Source organism: Chiloscyllium plagiosum, unplaced genomic scaffold (genome assembly GCF_037043375.1).
Source record: "Chiloscyllium plagiosum isolate Xiang-an unplaced genomic scaffold, Cpla_swu_hap1 HiC_scaffold_9, whole genome shotgun sequence".
NCBI classification, from domain to species: Eukaryota; Metazoa; Chordata; class Chondrichthyes; order Orectolobiformes; family Hemiscylliidae; genus Chiloscyllium; species Chiloscyllium plagiosum.
Window position 1 is genome coordinate 30,894,494 of NW_028270147.1, and position 19,473 is coordinate 30,913,966.

General features: G+C 36.3%; 1 protein-coding gene across 17 annotated transcripts in view; it reads left to right on the forward strand.

Annotated features, from left to right (window-relative positions):
* LOC122554240 (receptor-type tyrosine-protein phosphatase F-like) overlaps positions 1 to 19,473 on the forward strand; it is a 469,298-nt gene that overhangs the window by 357,697 nt on the left and 92,128 nt on the right. For 9 of the 17 annotated variants that reach the window (XM_087990512.1, XM_087990511.1, XM_087990515.1 and 6 more), the window contains 3 exons: positions 2,481 to 2,638; positions 8,721 to 8,833; positions 17,374 to 17,406. In XM_087990512.1, the coding sequence (XP_087846638.1) occupies positions 2,481 to 2,638; positions 8,721 to 8,833; positions 17,374 to 17,406 (304 nt within the window). The remainder of the gene's footprint in view (positions 1 to 2,480; positions 2,639 to 8,720; positions 8,834 to 17,373; positions 17,407 to 19,473) is intronic. The other 8 variants (XM_087990516.1, XM_043698945.2, XM_043698946.2 and 5 more) reach the window with 3 other exon arrangements.

Consider the following 19,473-nt stretch of genomic DNA (forward strand, 5'->3'; position numbering starts at 1 on the left):
CTGACTGCAAGAAAAATCATTCCTCCTGTATTGAATTAGAGTTTAATGTTGTCATATTTCAGGGGTGATCATCTTGCACAGGCAATTAGTTCTGTTGTAGGAAGTAATGTCAAAGAAAGTGGTTTTATCAGGCTCTTGAGGTTTATAAATAAGAGAATTGTACAAACAGTTGATGGGTTTTGAAATTTATATAAATATTGCAATAATTTGGCAGTGTAAGGACTTGTTGATTGTTACAAGTGGCTTAATTCCTTGCTTGAGGGACCTTAAAGGAAAGTTGCTTAAACTGATTTTTTTTTTTGCATAGATTGCAATTCAGACATAGTACAGGCTGGCTGAGAAATTTGCTACACATCCATTGTATTGCCAGTTGTTTTTCTACCTTCTGTTGTGTTTTTTAAGGAGTGTAATTCTTATCAGTTTGTAATCAGGGAATATTTGTTTTTGGTTAAATCTGGTTAAATCCTGATATTAGCTATGCCCTAATGCTGCTGTCCAGAGTACACTAATACTCTGAACACTACAGAAGTCTGTATAGTGTTGGACAAGAAAAGGAATATTCCTAGAGGCCTGGCACTCCAACCGCAACGCCATAAACAAACACATAGATCTAGATACCATCTATTAACCCCTCAGAAAACGAACAGGAAATGACATCACCACAAACCCCAGGAACCCCATCCAGGAGAAAGATATAAATAGAAAGCAGGAGACAACAGCTTCGCTTCACTTGGAGGTCGCCACTGATGATGTTACCTAGCCAGGTAATGAAACGTCTGGATATCAAACCTACAGCTCAGCGAGCAAACCTACACCCTAAATATCTTGTTTTATGTCGTAAACTTCTGGGTTTTACAACAAAAAAATGATAACCCTGCTTGTTGATTGGAGGCTGTTCGAACAATTGAGTCTCATTTAAATCTCAAATATTGTGGGCAGCACGGTAGCACACGTGGGTGGCACGGTGGCACAGTGGTTAGCACTGCTGCCTCACAGTGCCAGAGACCCGGGTTCAATTCCCGCCTCAGGTGACTGACTGTGTGGAGTTTGCATATTCTCCCCGTGTCTGCATGGGTTTCCTCCAGGTGCTCCGGTTTCCTCCCGGTTTCGGTTGAATTGGCCATGCTAAATTGCCCGTAGTGTTGGGTACAGGGGTAAATGTAGGGGCTAGGTCTGGGTGGGTTGTGCCTTGGCGGGTCGGTGTGGACTTGTTGGGCCGAAGGGCCTGTTTCCACACTGTAAGTAATCTAAATTTGAACTGATATAAACCGGACTATGAGTTGACTGGACATTGGGCATCATATTTCATTTTGTCATAGTCAATCTTAAGTATTTTAGTTTACATTATATTGGGGTGGAGTGTGGGACATAACTGGACAGCCTGTTTTTAAACACCTGCATGAACAAAAGCAGGAAAGATTGGGGACATTTCAGTTTGTTGATGCCCCGAGTACATTGGAGGGCAGTCCCACCCCAAGACCTTATTTTACCATGCTGCTGCCTATCAGGACTTGGTCCCTACCACTCTCTCCCTGCCTCCTGAGCTATATGATCTCTCCCAACCATGAAACCCCAGGACTAACCTTCTTGGAGCAGTATAGCGCTCTTTCAGCTCCTTTGTACAGTCCCAGCAGTACTCATTACTTGAAATCTTGTGCTGCCATGAGTGATGGAGCTGTCGGTTAATTCCGAGGGAAGGACTTCCTGCTGAGTGAGGAGCAGAAGCCATGCTGTTAACCAATTTAGCCCATCTGCAGAACAACATAGTTGCAGGACAGACTTACAAGGAGCAAACTGACTTCCAGCCAACTTTCTTTTTGAGCAGACAAGCTAACTGCATCTCTATAAACATCTGCCCACTGATTCAGCAACCAATATAAATGCCTTTTCCTCATTTATTGTCATTTATATGAGGAAAATACCCCTTGAACTCTGTAGCTTGCTAGAGCTATTTTAGAGAGTCAACCACTGGATGCAGATACGGTTATAACTTTTAAAAGACATTGGATAAGTATATGAATAGGAAAGGTTTGGAGGGATATGGGCCAAACGCATACAAGTGGGACGAGCTTAATTTGGGAACATGTTTGGCATGGACTAGTTGGACCGAAGGGTCTGCTTCCATGCTGTAGAAGGGAACTTGTCTCCCTTCTCCTCCCTAATCTCCAAAATCAAATAAACAACTCATATTCGCTAAGTTAGTTTCACAAGTGGAGATTACTACTTCAAGCGCTTAATAGTTTGAAGAACAGTAGCCAGATTTTTATGTTTAGAAGACAAACTTAGAAAAATACTTAACTACAAAAGCTTTATAAATGAATAATTTATTATTTACTTTGGTGGGGAACTGACTATTTTATTTAAGTACGGTATTATGTCTTAATTCAATAATAAATAACCATGGAATAAAGTGACACGCATCATTTCATTAATTGCTATAGATGTTAATATTATTTCTCTTGTGTTCTTTTTCTGTTCAGCAGATGTATGCTGCTAGCCCCTACTCTGATACAATTCTGGTGGAGGTAACCCCATCGCCGAATGCACAGGATGATCCTGAGATGCTGTGGGTGATGGGACCAGTACTTGCTGTTGTGTTAATTATCATCATTGTTATTGCTATACTTCTTTTCAAAAGGTGAGATAATTATAAAGTTAATTGTAAAATTATAAATTGAAAATAGGACTGTGTAACCAAGATCACTGCTGAACATTTTATCTTTATAGCATAAACTTTCAAAGGTGATGATCTCAAATTACAAACTAAAAGAAAGCCCATTTAGGTTTTGTCAGGATCATCCTACTCTAGACCTCATTTACAGCCTTGGTTCGAAGACTGGCAAAAGATCTAAATGTCACTGGTGAGGTGAGAATGACTGCCCTTGATGTTAAGGCAGAATTTGACTGAGTATGGCATTAGGAAGCTCCAACAAATTTGAAATTGATAAGGAGTCATTGAGAAAATTCTTCACCAGCTCAAGCCATGCTGACACAAAGAAAGATAACTGTGATTGTTGGAGGCCAATCATCTTGACTCTAGGACATTATCATGGGAGTTCTTCAGGACAGGTCCTTGGCCCAAACATCTGGATCTGTTTCATTACTGACCGCCATAACATCAGAGGTGTAGCCATTCACTGACACTTACATGTTCAGTTGTGTTTGTTACTCCCTACATAATGAAGCAGTTCATGACTGCTTGCAACAAGACCTAGAGAACACTGAGGCTTGACCTGACCAGTGGCATTCATGCTGCACAATGCTATTAAGTGGTGTTTGTTCACTAATAGCTTGCTTGCCATTACTCAGCTTATAAGTTACAAGGACATTCACTTTTAGAACTCATAGTAAACTTGATCTAAATAAAAACCATTAAGCTAAATTTGAGAGATGAGCTGAGAATAGCCATCCTTGACACCATTGCATCATTTGGTGGATTCTGGCCCCCATCGAGAAGTCCTAATAAAAGTGAGAATTGGGGACAAAACACAATTGATTGAAGTCATGCATATCATAAAGAAAGATGTTTATTGTTTTTGGAGATGATTCACCTCATCCCCAAGACATCACCGCAGGAGTGCCTCAGGTCCCAACCACTTTCAGCTGCTTCATCAAAAACCTTCCCTGTGTCAGGCTGATGATGTTCAGTTCTCCTCAGATAATGAAGTATCTTTCTGCCATGTAGCAATGTCTGGACTTGCTTTAGGTGATAAGCAAGAAGTAATATTTGTACCATACATGTGCCATCAATAAGTGAGAGTCAAGTCACATATCAACTGTACATTCAGTGGCATTACTGAAATACTCCATAGAGGCTGGTCACCCTTTATTAACACATAGGGAATCCTTGACACTAATCCAGCTTCCTCAGAACCAGCTCTCAGAGTGAACAGAACCTCAACACTGCTGTTTATATCTGTCAGCCAGTGGCTTCCTGATTGGACCAGATTGACAGCCCCAAACAGGGAAATCGTAGGATCACCGAACTGACCTTGTCACAATCACCATCAACAAAATCCATGCCTTCAAGGGTGTGGGTCATCATTGACCAGAAATTTAACTGAATCAGCCACAGCAGATCAGAGACTGGATACTCTTTGGCAAATGACTAAGCTCCTAACTCCCCAAAGCCAGTACTACTAACCATAAGTCAAGTATGTGATTAAGTAATGTCCTTTTACCTAGTGTCAGTAGCTCCAAAAGCACTCAAGAAGCTTGCCATCATTCAAGACAAAGCAGCTCATTATATTGACAGTACATCCACCTTAAACATTTAATTCCTCCACCAGTGATGTACCATGGCAACAACTCATTAAGGTTTCTTGCATTTCCCAAATGTGTGACCTATGTCACCTCAAACGATAAGGGCAGCAGATGTATCAAAACATGTTTCCTTCCATGTGAAAAACTATCCTGACTTGGAAATATATCATTATTTGTTTATCATTGCTGGATCAAAATCCTGTAACTCTTTAACTGAGAACATTGTGAGAGGACCAGGATCTTACAGGTTGCAGTAATTCAAGTAGCATTTCGCCACCACCTTTTCCAGCAATTAAAATGGTCCATAAATGCTAGCTCATTAAGCTTAATTATTTTTTAAATATGTGCTGCAAGGATTTTAATTCATTGTACAAATAATATTATGATTCTTTGACTATCTTTCAACTGGAAGAACACATTTATCTTTTGGACCTAAGTCTTACTAACCACCATGCTTTCCATACATTGAATCTGTTGTTAAATAGTTAACAACAACCACCACAGTAACTTGTAGTTGTATCATGCTTTTATTAAAATATTCAATGGCACTTTGCAGAAGTAATATAAAACAAAATATGACATGGAGCTACATAAGGAAATATGCAATACGACAATGAAAACCTTGAACAAAGAGGTAGGATTTAGTTATGGTTTTACAAAGAAGAAAATTGAGATAAAGGGACAAAGAAGTGTAGAGAGGGAAGTTTCAGAGTTAAGGCAACAGAAGGCATGATTTTGGAACAATTTAAACTGGAGAGGCATAATAGATCAGGATTAGAAAAATGCAGCTATGTCAGAAGGATGAGAGGCTGAAGGCGATTATAGAGAAAGGTAGGAGCAAAGCCAAGGATAGATTTGAAAATAAGAATAAGAATCTTAAAATTAAGGCAGCCAATGTTGATTAGTGAGCAGAGGGGTGATAGTTGATGAAGGGTTATGCCCAAAACATCGATTCTCCTGCTCCTCGGATGCTGCCTGACCTGCTGTGTTTTTCTAACACCACAGAGTCGACTCTGATCTCCAGCATCTGCAGTCCTGACTTTCTCCCTGATAGTTGATGAACTCATTATGCGGGTTGTGACATGGGCAACAAAGTTTTGGATGACCTTAAGTTTATGGAGAGTAGCATGTGAGAAATCAGCTAGGACTGCTTTGAAATAATGATGTCTAGAGCTAGCAAAGGTGTAATGAGAGTTTCAGCAGCAGATGGGAGAAGGTAGATGCAAGTCTTGCCATGTTACAAAGGTGAGAAAAGGTGTTCTAAATGATGGTATGAAGATGTGTTTGGAATCTTATGGTCAAATGTGATGCCAAGAATGTGAACAGATTTGCTTTAGTCTCACAGTAAGACAAAGTGAACCAAGAAATAGGGAAAAAACACAGTGGAGAGCCAGTTTGTTCTTCAGTTCTGTATCATCTTTTATTTTTGTATCTCACTTTCTCAGCTATTACACACATATTATTTATTTTTCTTGCTTTCTCCATTGGTAGATGACTATCCTTAGGTAAATCTATGATCTTACTATGATCCAGCAAGAGTTTATGTAATAACATTTGTGAAGATTGCTGCTCAGCATTTTTTCCAAGAAATACTCATACATATCTACATAATACATTATCTGATTTGTTCTGAGGTTTACTCCCTTTTTTTTAACTGTTTATGCTGACAGGTTTGCTTTTGCTTGAGCTTTTGGGAGATCTTTCTCGTCAACATTTTGTTACTTTACTGTAAGAAAGAAATCTATTACATTGTTCCCAAGCAAGATAGACTATCTTCACTGCTACCAAATTTTCCTAGTCCTATGTATTGAAGGTTGAGACAGGACCAGGAGCAAAATTTGAGGATCTCGCCAAAGAATAGCTGCTCGATGCCAACCCGCTTTCAAGCTATCTTGTTGGAAGCAGGATTTAAATTGCATCAGCTATCCACTCGACAGTGACAGACAGCTAATTTTGTTAATACAAAATTAGTGGCACCACCAAGATCTTCACATAGGTGGAGACCTCCACTGCTGATGCCAAAGTGGCTATTGCTTGGAGGTGAACACTCGACAGAAGAGCTATAAATGCCTCATTTAAATGATGGCAGTGCTGCTTCTGGTTTCCTAACCAAAAATCAAGAATGACATTGGAGACCATGAACCAACCGGGGAAATTCAGCCCCAATTACCTGTACTTCTTTTAATTGATCAAGAGCAATATTAGTCTGTAAAAATAGTTTGTAAAATTTATTAAGTGTTTTCTATTTACAATTTTATTTCAAAATTTTTGAATTTTATCAAACAGCTATAGCCGCAAAGATGACGTTTTCCTCTCACCAAGTGTTCTGTCGAGTGATTAGTGCTTCACAGTTATAAACTGTTAGAATTTCAACATATATGTATATCACTTGTCACAGAGAGTTAAATTGGCAAATGTACAAAGCTGATTGGAAGAATAGTGTAGAAAATGTTTTGAACTTAATGGCATTGTGGTAATTTACAGAGTTAAACATAATGAAAGACTTTATGGAGATGATATATAAGCAATTTATAAAATTGGTTTCAAATGATCTCCTTTGCCTTTCAATTGAAGAAACGAGGCAGAGGGAGAAATTTCCACAGTTTAATTTAACCGTGGGATATGGGAAATAATCACTCATTTCTGATGTTTCCTCTTTTTGCCATCTCATGGATACAGTAAGCAAGAAAGGTAAGACTCTTACTAAAAACCATAACATTGCCTTAAACTGGACAGTCCAGACATTCTTGCATGTGCATCAAAGAAAGCAATCAGAAGGCCTGCTTTTTAAAGTTTCGTAATTTGGCAAGTAAGGCATTAGGGATTGGTAAAAAGACCGATGGCTAGTCAATCATTTTTAACCTTTTGTTCCCTTCCCACATGTTTTAGGAGAGGGGATGATGTTTAGACCCTAATCTTGGTGTTTCTGAGACTGGCATGATTGATACTGTGGACAAGAGCTAACATTTTATTATTGTATGGAAGGGTGTGCTACAGAAATAGTTCCATTCCTTAATAAATATAATTTGATGGTTAATATCAGAAACATTACAGAGATTGCTGGAAAAACATAACAAGTCTGGCAGCATCTGTGGGGAGAAAACAAAGTTAAAGTGACCCTTTTTCAGAACAGTTCCATTCCTTAATGTTTTAGAATCGAAATATTACATGTATATAGGTGTTAAATAAAATCTATGACAGATATCAAAATAATATGGTCTGTGATAATAACAATCTTAATCTTTATTTATATTAAGCAAGCTTGTTCAAATTCATGTGCCTGTCTTAAATGGCAGTGATCTAATAGAACAATATATCATCCTGACTTGGAAATATATCACTATTCTTTCACTGTTGCTGGGTCTAAATCCTGGAATTACCTGCCTAAGGGCATTGTGAGTCAATCTACAGCACGTGGACTGTAGCAGTTCAATTTGGCAGCTCACCACTTTCTCAAGGGCAGAAAGAACACGCAATAAATGCTCGTCAGTCAGCAAAGCCCATGTCCCACAAATGAATAAATAATAGTGATAATTAAACTGCTTGTAAATACTAGTAAATACACTGCAGGTTCATTCATTGAGGGACTTGAGAAAAAAATAAATTGATATTTGAGGTGGGAAGCTTATTTGTTGGAAGTTGATTTTCCTAACCAGGAGAACATCTGTTGAATTTTCAACACTTCTGTTTATATGTATAATTTCCAATATTCTCAGGTCTTTTTTATAATTTAGGTTAATGAGTTGACATGTAAAAGTCAAAGGTGGAAACCACTAGTGTAGTCATAGAAATGGTGCATATTGTACGTTTGCTTATGAATCATGGCTTTATAATAATAATTCAAGTACAATGACGGACTTTTACCAGCAATTAATTTACCTAATGTATTTAATTGTAAAAATGTTTTCCTAATTGGAATGCAAATGTTATTAGAACAGCAGTAAGTGTGGAGCTTCATTAAGTTTCCTTAAACTGGACAGTCAAACCATTCTTCCAATTCCTGCATATGCATTCAAAGAAAGCAAACAGAGGATCTGCTTTTAAGCTTTCACAGTTTGTCAAATAAAGCATTGGGATTGGTAAAAGGACACCGTTGAAGGGTCAATCATCTTTACTTTCTTGCTCATTCCTTATGTATATATTTGTACAGCATTTTAACATCATTTTCATAAACAGATATTATAAAAAGATAGTATTTTGCTCTTATACATCTGGACATATGGTATGTAATGGATCAGACAAAATAATGAGTGAATTAATCAGTTTCTCTTGCTTTGACCAAAGGGATATTTTTAAAACAAATTTCATGCATGTAGCATAACTGAGCAGAAGCAAGTACTTAACTACCAAGCAAACGCCTACTTTTTTGTTTCTGAATTACAACATTGCATGTCAATAGTAGATATCAGTGCAAATCTATCATTAGCTGAAGTAATAATACCATGTGGTTGGTTCAGGAAAAGAGCAAGTTCTCCATCTGCTAAGGATGATGTTCCTGGTGGAAAAGACCCACTGCTGGCACACTCTTCAGACCCTGTGGAGATGAGAAGGCTAAACTATCAAACTCCAGGTAAACACTTGAGATTGAAACTCAAAGGAATCACTTATTGAATTTCTGATTAGCTTGGAGACTATCAATTAATGTTTAAATTAAACAGTTCTTTGCTGTTTTTGTTAGCAAGTTAAATTTATTTAAAACGAAGATCACAAATGTCCTACTTAATTGAATATTTTATTTTCTAATGGCAGTGGTGAATTTCTACATTTATGGTTATTTCAAAGACATAGTTGCAATTTTTTTTAGAGAATTCACTGGCTAAATGACTGGATGTACAATCCAGTGTAATACTTAACAATACGTACAGAGACTGATCACAACCAGAGCAAAATTCAGATAATACAACTTGTTTTCAAAATTTATGGCTAATTTAGGGAAACATGAATTAAGGAATTAGGAAATCATAGGACTGCAGACTGAGAACATATGCAGCTAACATAAACCAGAAAGTGGTGCAAAACACAGCAGATGTATTAGTATTGTTGGAAAGAAAAGTCAAGTTAACGTTTCTAGACAATAATGTCATTTGTTCAGACTGTTGAGATTAATGTATTTAATTTAATACATTAATTTAATGTAATATATGCAGTTATGCATATTACTGCTGAGATAACTTGATGGAAATTTTTTTTTTCTCATTACTTATTTGTTTAACGTGTGGTTAAGCCTATTAGTTCAATCCAATCCAAATCAAATGACATGTATAATAAAATTCTGCCCTAGATTTAACAATTCTTACAGAAACAATATCTGAGTATAGGCATTTCTTCTGAATGGTTCAATTTTCAAGAATAGCTTTATAAAGCTTCAAAAGTCTTTCGTTATAACTCAAATCCCACGATAAAATGCTAGTGTTTACTTCCTGAAAGCTAATTTGTGTACTCATTCGATAACTAGGTAATTTGTATCAACCTTTGCACAAATAAAATTACTTGCAATAAATTTGAACTCTGATGCACCTTTTGTCAATCTGCTGATCATCATATGCAACAACGTACTTATAAACTGATGCTCTGTACAAATTATTATGAATAAATATGATTAATAATCAAACTTGTAATATAACCCACATCATGTAAAATTATACAACTCCCATCTTTTTGGAGGAGGGAGGAGAAGTTATTAGAGAAGATTATGAAGTCTTCATTTGAATTTAGGATTAAATTTCAAACTGTATAAGATTAGGTGTTCATGATCCTTATCTCTCCGAGTAGTTTGATTATCAAAAGTTATATGAAGTAAACTTTAGATTGATGTAATAGTACTTGCAACTGATGGCATCGCAAATTTTTGATCGGATAATTACTCAACATCATCAGAGATGACTTTGCGCACTAATGAAAACATCATTTTGACTGTATTTGTTCTAAACCTTTATAAAATATTTTTTTTTCCTTGGTATTCCTCTGGAACTACCTCATTTGACCTAGTTAGGTGATAACTCACCCCAGAACTGGCTTTTCACCCTAAACCTAGCCCTATCTTCAAATCATAGGAAGGGAAAGAAGCTAATAATGTTAGGCCATGAAGGGATTAGAGAAAATTTAACTTCAAACCATAAGGACAGATGTGCTAAGCCACATTATATTCCTGTGCACTTGCATTCCTTTAATATAATAATCCCAATTACATATTTTCTTTTTTTTTCATGTTGTGATGAATGTGACCAATAATGGCCTAAGATTATGCAATATCAGCATTACTTCTAGGTTATGAAATAAATGACAGTAACTGTATGTGCTGTGTAATTAGACAAAAAAACAATCATTTTAGTGTACCTATTTGGCAGTGAAATTCAGGTACTTTGGATAAGGAACAAGATTCCAGTTTTAAAAAGTTTATACAGTCACAGGAGGTCATCATACCTTGTCCACTTAAGGTTCTAATTCTGCCTGATGTCCTAATGGCAATCTCAACAGATTACAAATGATTTAAGAGTTCAATTTTTTTTAAATTGCGTATTTGATTCTTGTAACTACTGAAATATCATACCTACATAAATGACGTAGATTTTTACAAAACAAGGCAATCTAATTCCTACTCACCTACATTAGCTAGGCCCCAGAAATATTTTAGATATCTCATTCTGCATTTTATTTTCATTTCGCATATTTGGGTCACTCCGACTGAAGCAGTGAAGAAACTTGATTTCTTACCTCTCCCAGTGGAACACTTGAACATTTCTCCCACTTCCTATAAGAGGGTGCACTACTTCTGCTTAATACATGCTGATGTCACAACTAAGATCAGGAGTTTACTGTTTTGGGAGCATTGGTTGTAAAGTGTGCAGTCATCAAGGACTCACGTTAGATTGATGTCTACATTCAAATAATCGATCTGATGATTTTATAACAAATCAAAGTACACTATAGAGAATCATATCCCTGTGTTCAGTAGTCATTTTGTTTCACAGCAATGATAAATACTTTGCTTAAAATTTGAGCTGATCATGTTAACAGTGATGAACTATCCTGCACTTCAGCAGTCAAAGTGTTAATGTGTAGTAGTTAAATTTTCAAAGGCCAAGTGTCATGTGAAGCGATTATTAATATGGGCTCATGGACTGAGACAAAATCCAATTGTTTCATAATGACAATGAGCTGTATTTTACAATGAATATGCCTTTCAAAAAAGTATAGGTGTCAGCTCAAAAAAAATGGAATGTCAAGTCTTAAATTCCTTTGATTAGACTGGTGGAATTGAAAGCAACACAGAACTCAAACAAAAGGTTTTTGTAGTCAAAAGATCTCATATGAAGTGTTTCTTGTCCTACCTGAGGTAGACTTCGCAAATTTCTATTCTTTCACCTGTCTAATTTGTTTACTTTAAATGTTGAAGTTAGAAATAGCAGTTTTAAATGTTTTGTGTAGCTGTGTGTTTGTTAGAACAACTAAAGAATTATTGAAATATTTATTCCCTGATTTATTCCACATAGAAAATGCAGTGTTTTTTGTCACTGTAACTTATGCTAATATAACTACATGATTTAAAATTGTTTTACATAAATCAACACGTGAATTTATTACAGTGTATTTCACGTTCAGTTTGAACTTGATTTACAAATGCATAGATTAGAAGTTTTTTTTGGGCTACTGGAAATGATAACAAAATCAACATACATTGACATGTGTAAACTACCTGTCCAGCCTTGATTCCTGACTGAAATAGGCCTCCTTTTCCAATTTAATGACCATTTCAGAAACCCTTAAACTATTCTAAATTAGAGAAATTCCCATTTTTATTACAGTTTAGTTTACATTTTAATTCATTTGTTCAGTGGAATTGCCTTAATATTTGGCAGATTTAGGCAGACGTTGAATGTGCAACTATCCCTTACAATATGGAGAATTGACTGTTCATTCTGTTTTTCTCTCTTTAAATATAATTACAAATTATTTTTAATTTTAGTTTTAGATTTATTTTGCTTATAATCAACTTGTGAATGGAGGAACAGGAGTAGACCATTCTGCCTATTGACCTTGCTATCATGATTGATCAACCACTTCAGTGTCTTTATCCACACAATCCTCATTCCACTTTACACCATTGATAATTAAAAATCTATCAACCTCCACTAAATATACTCAAAGACCGAACTTCCACTGACCTCTGTGATAGAGAATTCCAAGATTCACAACCCTATGATTAAAATATATTTTCCTCCTCTTGACCCTAAACCCTTATTTTAAATTGTGCTCCCTGGTTCCAGATTTCTCAACTAAAGGACACATCCTACTTAAACCAACCTTCTCTGTCCCTTTAGGTATTTTGTAGGTTTCAATGAGATCACCTCTCATTCTTCAAAACACCAGAGAATACAAGCTCAGTTCTCCCAATCCTTGTTCATAGCACAATCCCCCTACAAACTGGAAATATTTGATAATTTACTTCAGTTTCAATGATACTAAAGGGGATATTTGTCACACTTGAAATATCTAGTAGTCAGCTCAAATAAATCATGTCTGCAAAACAATTTCTTGATTGTATGAGTAATAGAAGATGGGTTGGAATCAACACTTTAGAAAATGATTTCTGTTGTATTTTACCCCAACATGACATTTTGTGAAGTTAATACAGGTGTTTTTCATAGGTTTCTTTTGACAACCTAATCATACTTTGTCCATTAACACCCTTATCAATGTGTAGATCATGAGCTTGGCAAGTTCTCCATAATGAGAATAGGATGATGAATGTTCCAGACTCTTTTGTGCATTGATGGTTTTAGAGGTCACATTATTAAGAAAGGAACTTTAAATTTGAGAGATATTTGGACTTTGCCCTACTCCACTATGATATATAAAGTTCACACCTTCAGTTAGGTTTATTTTGCTTCCCATGGGAAGAACCTGATTTATATACGGGAACTAATATATGAGTAATTTTACATGTTATTGGTCCCAAATTTTTATCTTATTACTGCATTAATACTTAGCCAGACAATAAAAACATTTGTCATTCACTTTTCATTTATTTCTGTTTTTAAGACCTTCTATTTTTTGATTTGTAATTTTGAATATAACTTTTGAATTGATGATATTTTCAAGATCATTCCTCTACTCTTCTCCCCAAAAAAGAAAAAATAACCCAGAGCAGAATTTAAAAAGATAAACTAAATTACCTGAAGACAAAGATTGTATTGAAATTGTTAAATGTTGACGGAATGAATAAATCTAAAATAATTAAAATAATTGAGTCTTCTGGTAACTCATTCCATACATGCATCAGGTCCCTTTTAAATCTTTCCCCTTTCACCTTAAACTTATGCTCTCTAGTTTTGGACTCCCCCATCCTCGGAAAAACATATTAGTATCCTATCCATGCCACTCATGATATTAAAAAACTCTATAAGGTCTCCCCTCAGCCTCTGACGCTCTGGGGAAAAAAGACCCCAGCCTAAACAGCCTCTCTGTCTAACTCAAACCTTCCAGATCCAGCAACATCCTTGTAAATCTTTTCTGAACCCTCTCAAGTTTAACAATGTCCTTGTTATAGAAGGGTGACCAGAATTGTACACAATATTTAAAAAGTGGCCTCACCAATGTCCAGTACAGCCACAATATGATATCTCAACTCCTGTACTCAGTGCTGACCAATGAAGTCAAGCATCCCAAATGCCTTCCTTACCACCCTGTGTAGTTCCAACTCCGCTTTCAATGAACTATGCACCTGCACTCCTAGGTCTCTTTGTTTGATAACACTTTGCAGGGCCCTGCCATTAATTGTATAAGCATTGCCCTGGTTTGCCTAGGCAAAATGCAACATCTCATATTTATCTAAATTAAACTCTATCTGCCCTGCCTCAGCCTATTGGCCCATCTGATCAAGGTGCCGTTGTACTCTGAGATAATCTTCTTCCCTGTCACTACGCCAGCTAATTTGGTGTCAGCTGCAAACTAACTAACTATACCTCCTATATTCACAACCAAATCATTTATACAAATGACACAAAGCAGTGGACCCAGCACTGATCCTTGTGGTGCACCTCTGGTCACAGGTCTCCAGACCAAATTCTCCACCGCCACCTTCTGTCTCTTACCTTCAAGCCAATCTTGTATTCAGTCGGCCAGCTCCTCCTGGATCCCATGTGACCTAACCTTAGTAACCATTCTACCGTGCGGAACCTTGTCAAAAGCTTTGCTGAAGTCCATATAGACAATGGGGCGAAAGTGAAGACTGCAGATGCTGGAGATCAGATTCTAGATTAGGGTGGTGCTGGAAAAGCACAGCAGATCAGGCAGCATCCAAGGAGCAGGAAAGTCAACGTTTCGGGCAAAAGCCCTTCATCAATGAAGTCAATACAGGCAATGTCTACCTCTCTGCCTTTATCCATCTTCTTTGTCACCTCTTCAAAAAATTGAATCATGTTAGTGAGACACAATTTCCAATTTCCATGTTGATTATCACTAATCAGTCCTTGCCATTCCAAATGCATGTAAATTCTGTCCATCAGAATCCCCTCCAACAACTTACCATTGCTGACGCAAGACTCGCAAATCTGTAGTTCCCTGACTTTTCCTTACCACCTCTCTTAAATAATGGCACCACATTAGCCACCCTGCAGTCTTCTAGTACGTCATCTGTGGCCAGTGATGATGCAGATATTTCAGCAAGGGATCCAGCAATCTTTTTCACTAGCTTCTCACAAAGTTCTGGGAAACACCTGATCAAGTCGAGAGGATTTATCTACCTTTAAGCATTTTAAGACCACCACCACTTCCTCTTCTGTAATATGGACTTTTTTCAAGATATCACTGTTTATTTTCCCACGTTACCTAGCTTTAATGTCCTTCTCCAAAGTGTAAACTGACGTAAAATATTTGTTTAGTATCTCGCCTATCTCCTGTGGCTCCACACACTTAAACTGAATGTTACTGAAATTAATGTTTTGAGGCTGAGATTTTGTACAACTCACACTTCTGCCCATCCAGACATAAAGTTGGCCTGCAGTTACCTTGGTTCACTTCATTCCAGTGACATTTTGGATAGAAAGTGAGTCATAAGGAGAAGAAAATCTCATGGCAAAGAGGAAGATACATGGAGCAGAGTGACTTGATAGCTCTCCCAAGAGCTAGCACATGGTGTAAATGACCTTTTGTAGTGTCTCATGCTATGATTCCATGACAATGAAAGGAACCAATTTACATATTGTTTTTATGATCCCACCACTTTGCAGAGTAAGCATCATGCCTTTTGTATGGAACAGATTCAGTATGTGTCACTCCAAACTAGATATGTTCAAAGGCTGCCTTACTGTCCTCACTCTTAAGTAGAGGCATTCACTTCTCATATGTATTCGTTTATTTGTTACATACAAAAAGATCTAAGAAACTGCTGGTGTTAAAAGACTGGTAATGTCGTAACGAATTTCAAAATTCTGAACTACTGCCTAATTGGTTATCCGAATTTAATGGTCTTGCAAATGAAGGGATTAACAGGTGAAATTAGCATTGCACAGTAAGATTAGCAAATAAGCAAGGTACCAGTTAAAATTAGCATAATGCAAAATAATTATCTTCTTCAAATTAAAGCCAAAGTGTTACATCCTCGATCTTTCATTTTAACTCTCTGATGTTCCAATGATTCGATTGTCACTATTATCAAATGATGAATCTAAACACTGCAACCATAGTAAAACATTTCTCATTATATATGAATCATGTATGTTGGATTGATCGATAACGGTAAAAGATTTTTAAAATTTCCTTACTGGGCTGTATCTACTGAAGCCGTTGAGCATTTCTGGAAGATGGGCCGTGCACTTGTGGATGCTGATGGAAAAACACCACTGCAGTCCTAAAGATACACATTCTACAAATGGGCTAAGCAGAAATTTTTAAAGTTTTTTCAAAAAGAATGAGATGAAATGAGCCAGTTTAGCCCAATTTAAATGCTAGTCTTTAAACTTCATATCTGAAACAAGTAATTTAATAGTGAGTCTGGCTCATGGATCACCTAAAGAACTATAGACCACAAATACACACAACTCAAAAGCAGTGTCAAGAAAAAGGCTGATGGTGAGGTATGCCCTCTATAAATCCAGCTTTAGTGATTTATTTCAGTGACTAACCTGCAAAATGTTCCTAGTAAGCAATAGTTTTGCAATCTCGCAATTTTCCCCAAAACTGAGCTGTTTAAGTTTGTCTCGGGATGCCAAACACACAAAAACCCAAAAGAACTGCGGATCCTGAAAAACTGAAACAAAAACATAAATTTCTGGAAAATCTCAGCAGATCTGGCAGCATCTATAGAGAGAAATCAGAGTTAATGCTTCGGGTCCAGTGACCCTTCTTCAGAACACCCACGCTTACTCAACAAACCAGTGATGCTAATATGTCCATGGAGGTGTATGTGAGTTGGATTGTCCCGATATTGCGCTGTTCACAGCTTAGCCCCAGACTTCACCCCACCCCACCAAGTGAACATTATGCTTGAATAGGTTTATGGAACTCAAAATTGCCATTGAAACTCAAAATAAATACTTGAAGCACTAATGATTTAATGTGAAATTGTGCATGGGATGGAATTTTTCTTACTAAACAGGACTTATTTCTGCAATTGCATGAAGTGAAGGTATTAAATTAGAAATACAAGGCAAAGTCTGCATTGTTAAGTTTTTTTTGTATTGATACTCTTTAAGCAACTATACTCAGGGGTTCAAATAAAGAGTCAAATTACAGTGCAACCAAGTCCTACAAGACATTAACTAGAGAATGCTGTTTCAGTACTTCATGGACAAGTAATAATACAAAAATATTAAATATATATTCTTTCCCTTCATATAGGCTAGTGTTTTATGTTGGTGGAAAATACTGAAAAGATAATATTCTTTGAATCGGTGTTTCAGTTATCACTGTCCACATGATGAAAATATTCCAAGTCAGTTGAGATAATTGCTGACTGTAGAAACAATTTGTGTTATTTGAAACCTCTGAGTATAGAAGTGTTCCTTCACCGATTTAACACTGAGATTCGTTTCTTTTCCGCTGGTACAAACTAATTCGTTTTCTTCCCCCTTTTTTTAAAAAAATGTTTCTGCCCCATTTTCTTCACAGGTCCAAGTGTCCCCAGTTGCCCAAACAACTCAAGTTAGTTTAATTGTCCTGTGTCTTTTCTGCATTTTTTTCTGTATATTTCCTCTTGCTCTGCCATGAAGGTCATTTTTGCACAAAGAACCTAATCTCAGTTCCAATATGACTAATTGAGCAGTGTCCCCTTTGGTTATCTACACAGCCTCAATTTCTGTGGTATATGTGTGTATTCCAAAGTTATCATATTTGTAATTAATTTTAAAAAGCAAACATTTGTAGTTTTCTCCAACCTCTGAGTCACAAAATGAATTGCTAAACAGTTTGATAGGCACACTAGCAGACAAACTCTCATCCTCAAAGGACTGAAATGCTGAATTTCTACTTTTGAAGGTCTTTCAGCAATACATAGGAATTGAAGTAACAGCTTTAAGTACTAAACATGTTTTAATTTATAATGCAAATGCAATGGATTTATACTCCTCAGCAATTTAAAGCCCTTTTTACCATTTTCCATATGCAGCATTTTAATAGCCGAGAAAAGAAATTTCAGCTTTATAAAACTGAATTTTTGCTCAGACATCCTGTTCTTAAGACAAATTGAAATAAGATTTATTTTAGAAATTTAAAGTGGATTAATTTCTATTGCAGTCTCTAAGTTGTGTATGCCAATGTTATAAATATCATAGATACGAAGAAAAAGCACCAAAATATCCGTAGGGGTTTTTTACATTATTCTGTTTCTTATCAAACATAAAGTTGGAAAGCAAGGCTATTGCACATTTTGAATTGCAATATTAAAAGCAGTTCGTCTTTTGAGTATCTCCATATTTTATGAAGGCAGAGAATTGAAGTTATAAAACACAAAGTCTTAATGAAGTTGTGAGTCAAACTTTACAAATTCTAATCAATGCAATAAATGCTATGCAGAATGTTTGCAATGTTGGTGTACATTGGCTGAAGAGTTGTGAAATATGCTCAGTGGTCGACTTCAAATATATTTGTAGAACAGGTAAAATCTAAACAGTGCACTGTTATGGTGCAGTGGCAATGACCCTATCTCTGAGCCTGGAAGCCCAGTTCAAATCCTACATGCCTCAGAGGTGTGTAATAGCATCTCTGAACAGGTTGATTACAAAATATCGAAATAAAATCTAATCTGTTTGCAATTTCCATCTGTCTCAGTGTAGGGTGCATTTAATTATTCCGCAATTTGGAATTTAGCTGCAATTTCTGCCATCAATATATTTCCTAATAAATAGCTGCTCAAGGTATTTGTTCAATTGTATAACCAAGGATCTAGAATACTTGACATTTCTACTAGATACAGACGATGAAGTCTATGCCAAAATACTGGTGCAGTAATGATATTCTGCCACTAGATGCCACCTGTTATTTATATTAGAATTTTGATTTTATTAATTTCACATTTGTTCACTCACTTATCACAGAATCACTGTTCAATCATTGCACCATTATTTTGTTCACCTTCATCTTCAAATTCTCCCATTGGTTTTCTAAAATCTAATAAATGGTCTAATACAAGACTCATATTAATAATATTGTATAAATGCCCACTGGGATTTTCACACCAATTTCAACCAGATGAACCACTTACTTGCACCTCTTGTGCTAATGCAGGATTAAATTTCAGTTCAGGGCCTTTTACTATGTATCAGAATTGATACTGAAAATCTTAACCACAATAACATCCTACCATTTAATGGTTAAATATTAGAATTTAAAATTATATTCTGAAGATGTATTTTTGTTATGTGAAATCATAACATTTCTAATACCTTTTCTGTTGAATAAGTTGTCCAGTGTTATGATTGATATTACAACAGGCTAATCATATCATGGAACACAGGATAGACATCAAGATGTAGAACAACATTATTGTGCCAATTATTTTTGAAGATCATGTTAATCAAGTATAGAAAAATTCAATCTGGATATCTGAATAGGAACCAAGCTTCCCAACCGTTGATCTTAACAGTAATAAAAGTGCTCTGTTCCTAAGGGTAACTGATCTGAATTCCAGTACGGATTTATTTATTTCATTTTGGTGGAGATTTCATTAGATGTTTGTTTGTAACCCTGTTCTAATGAATTGCCAGCTATTTA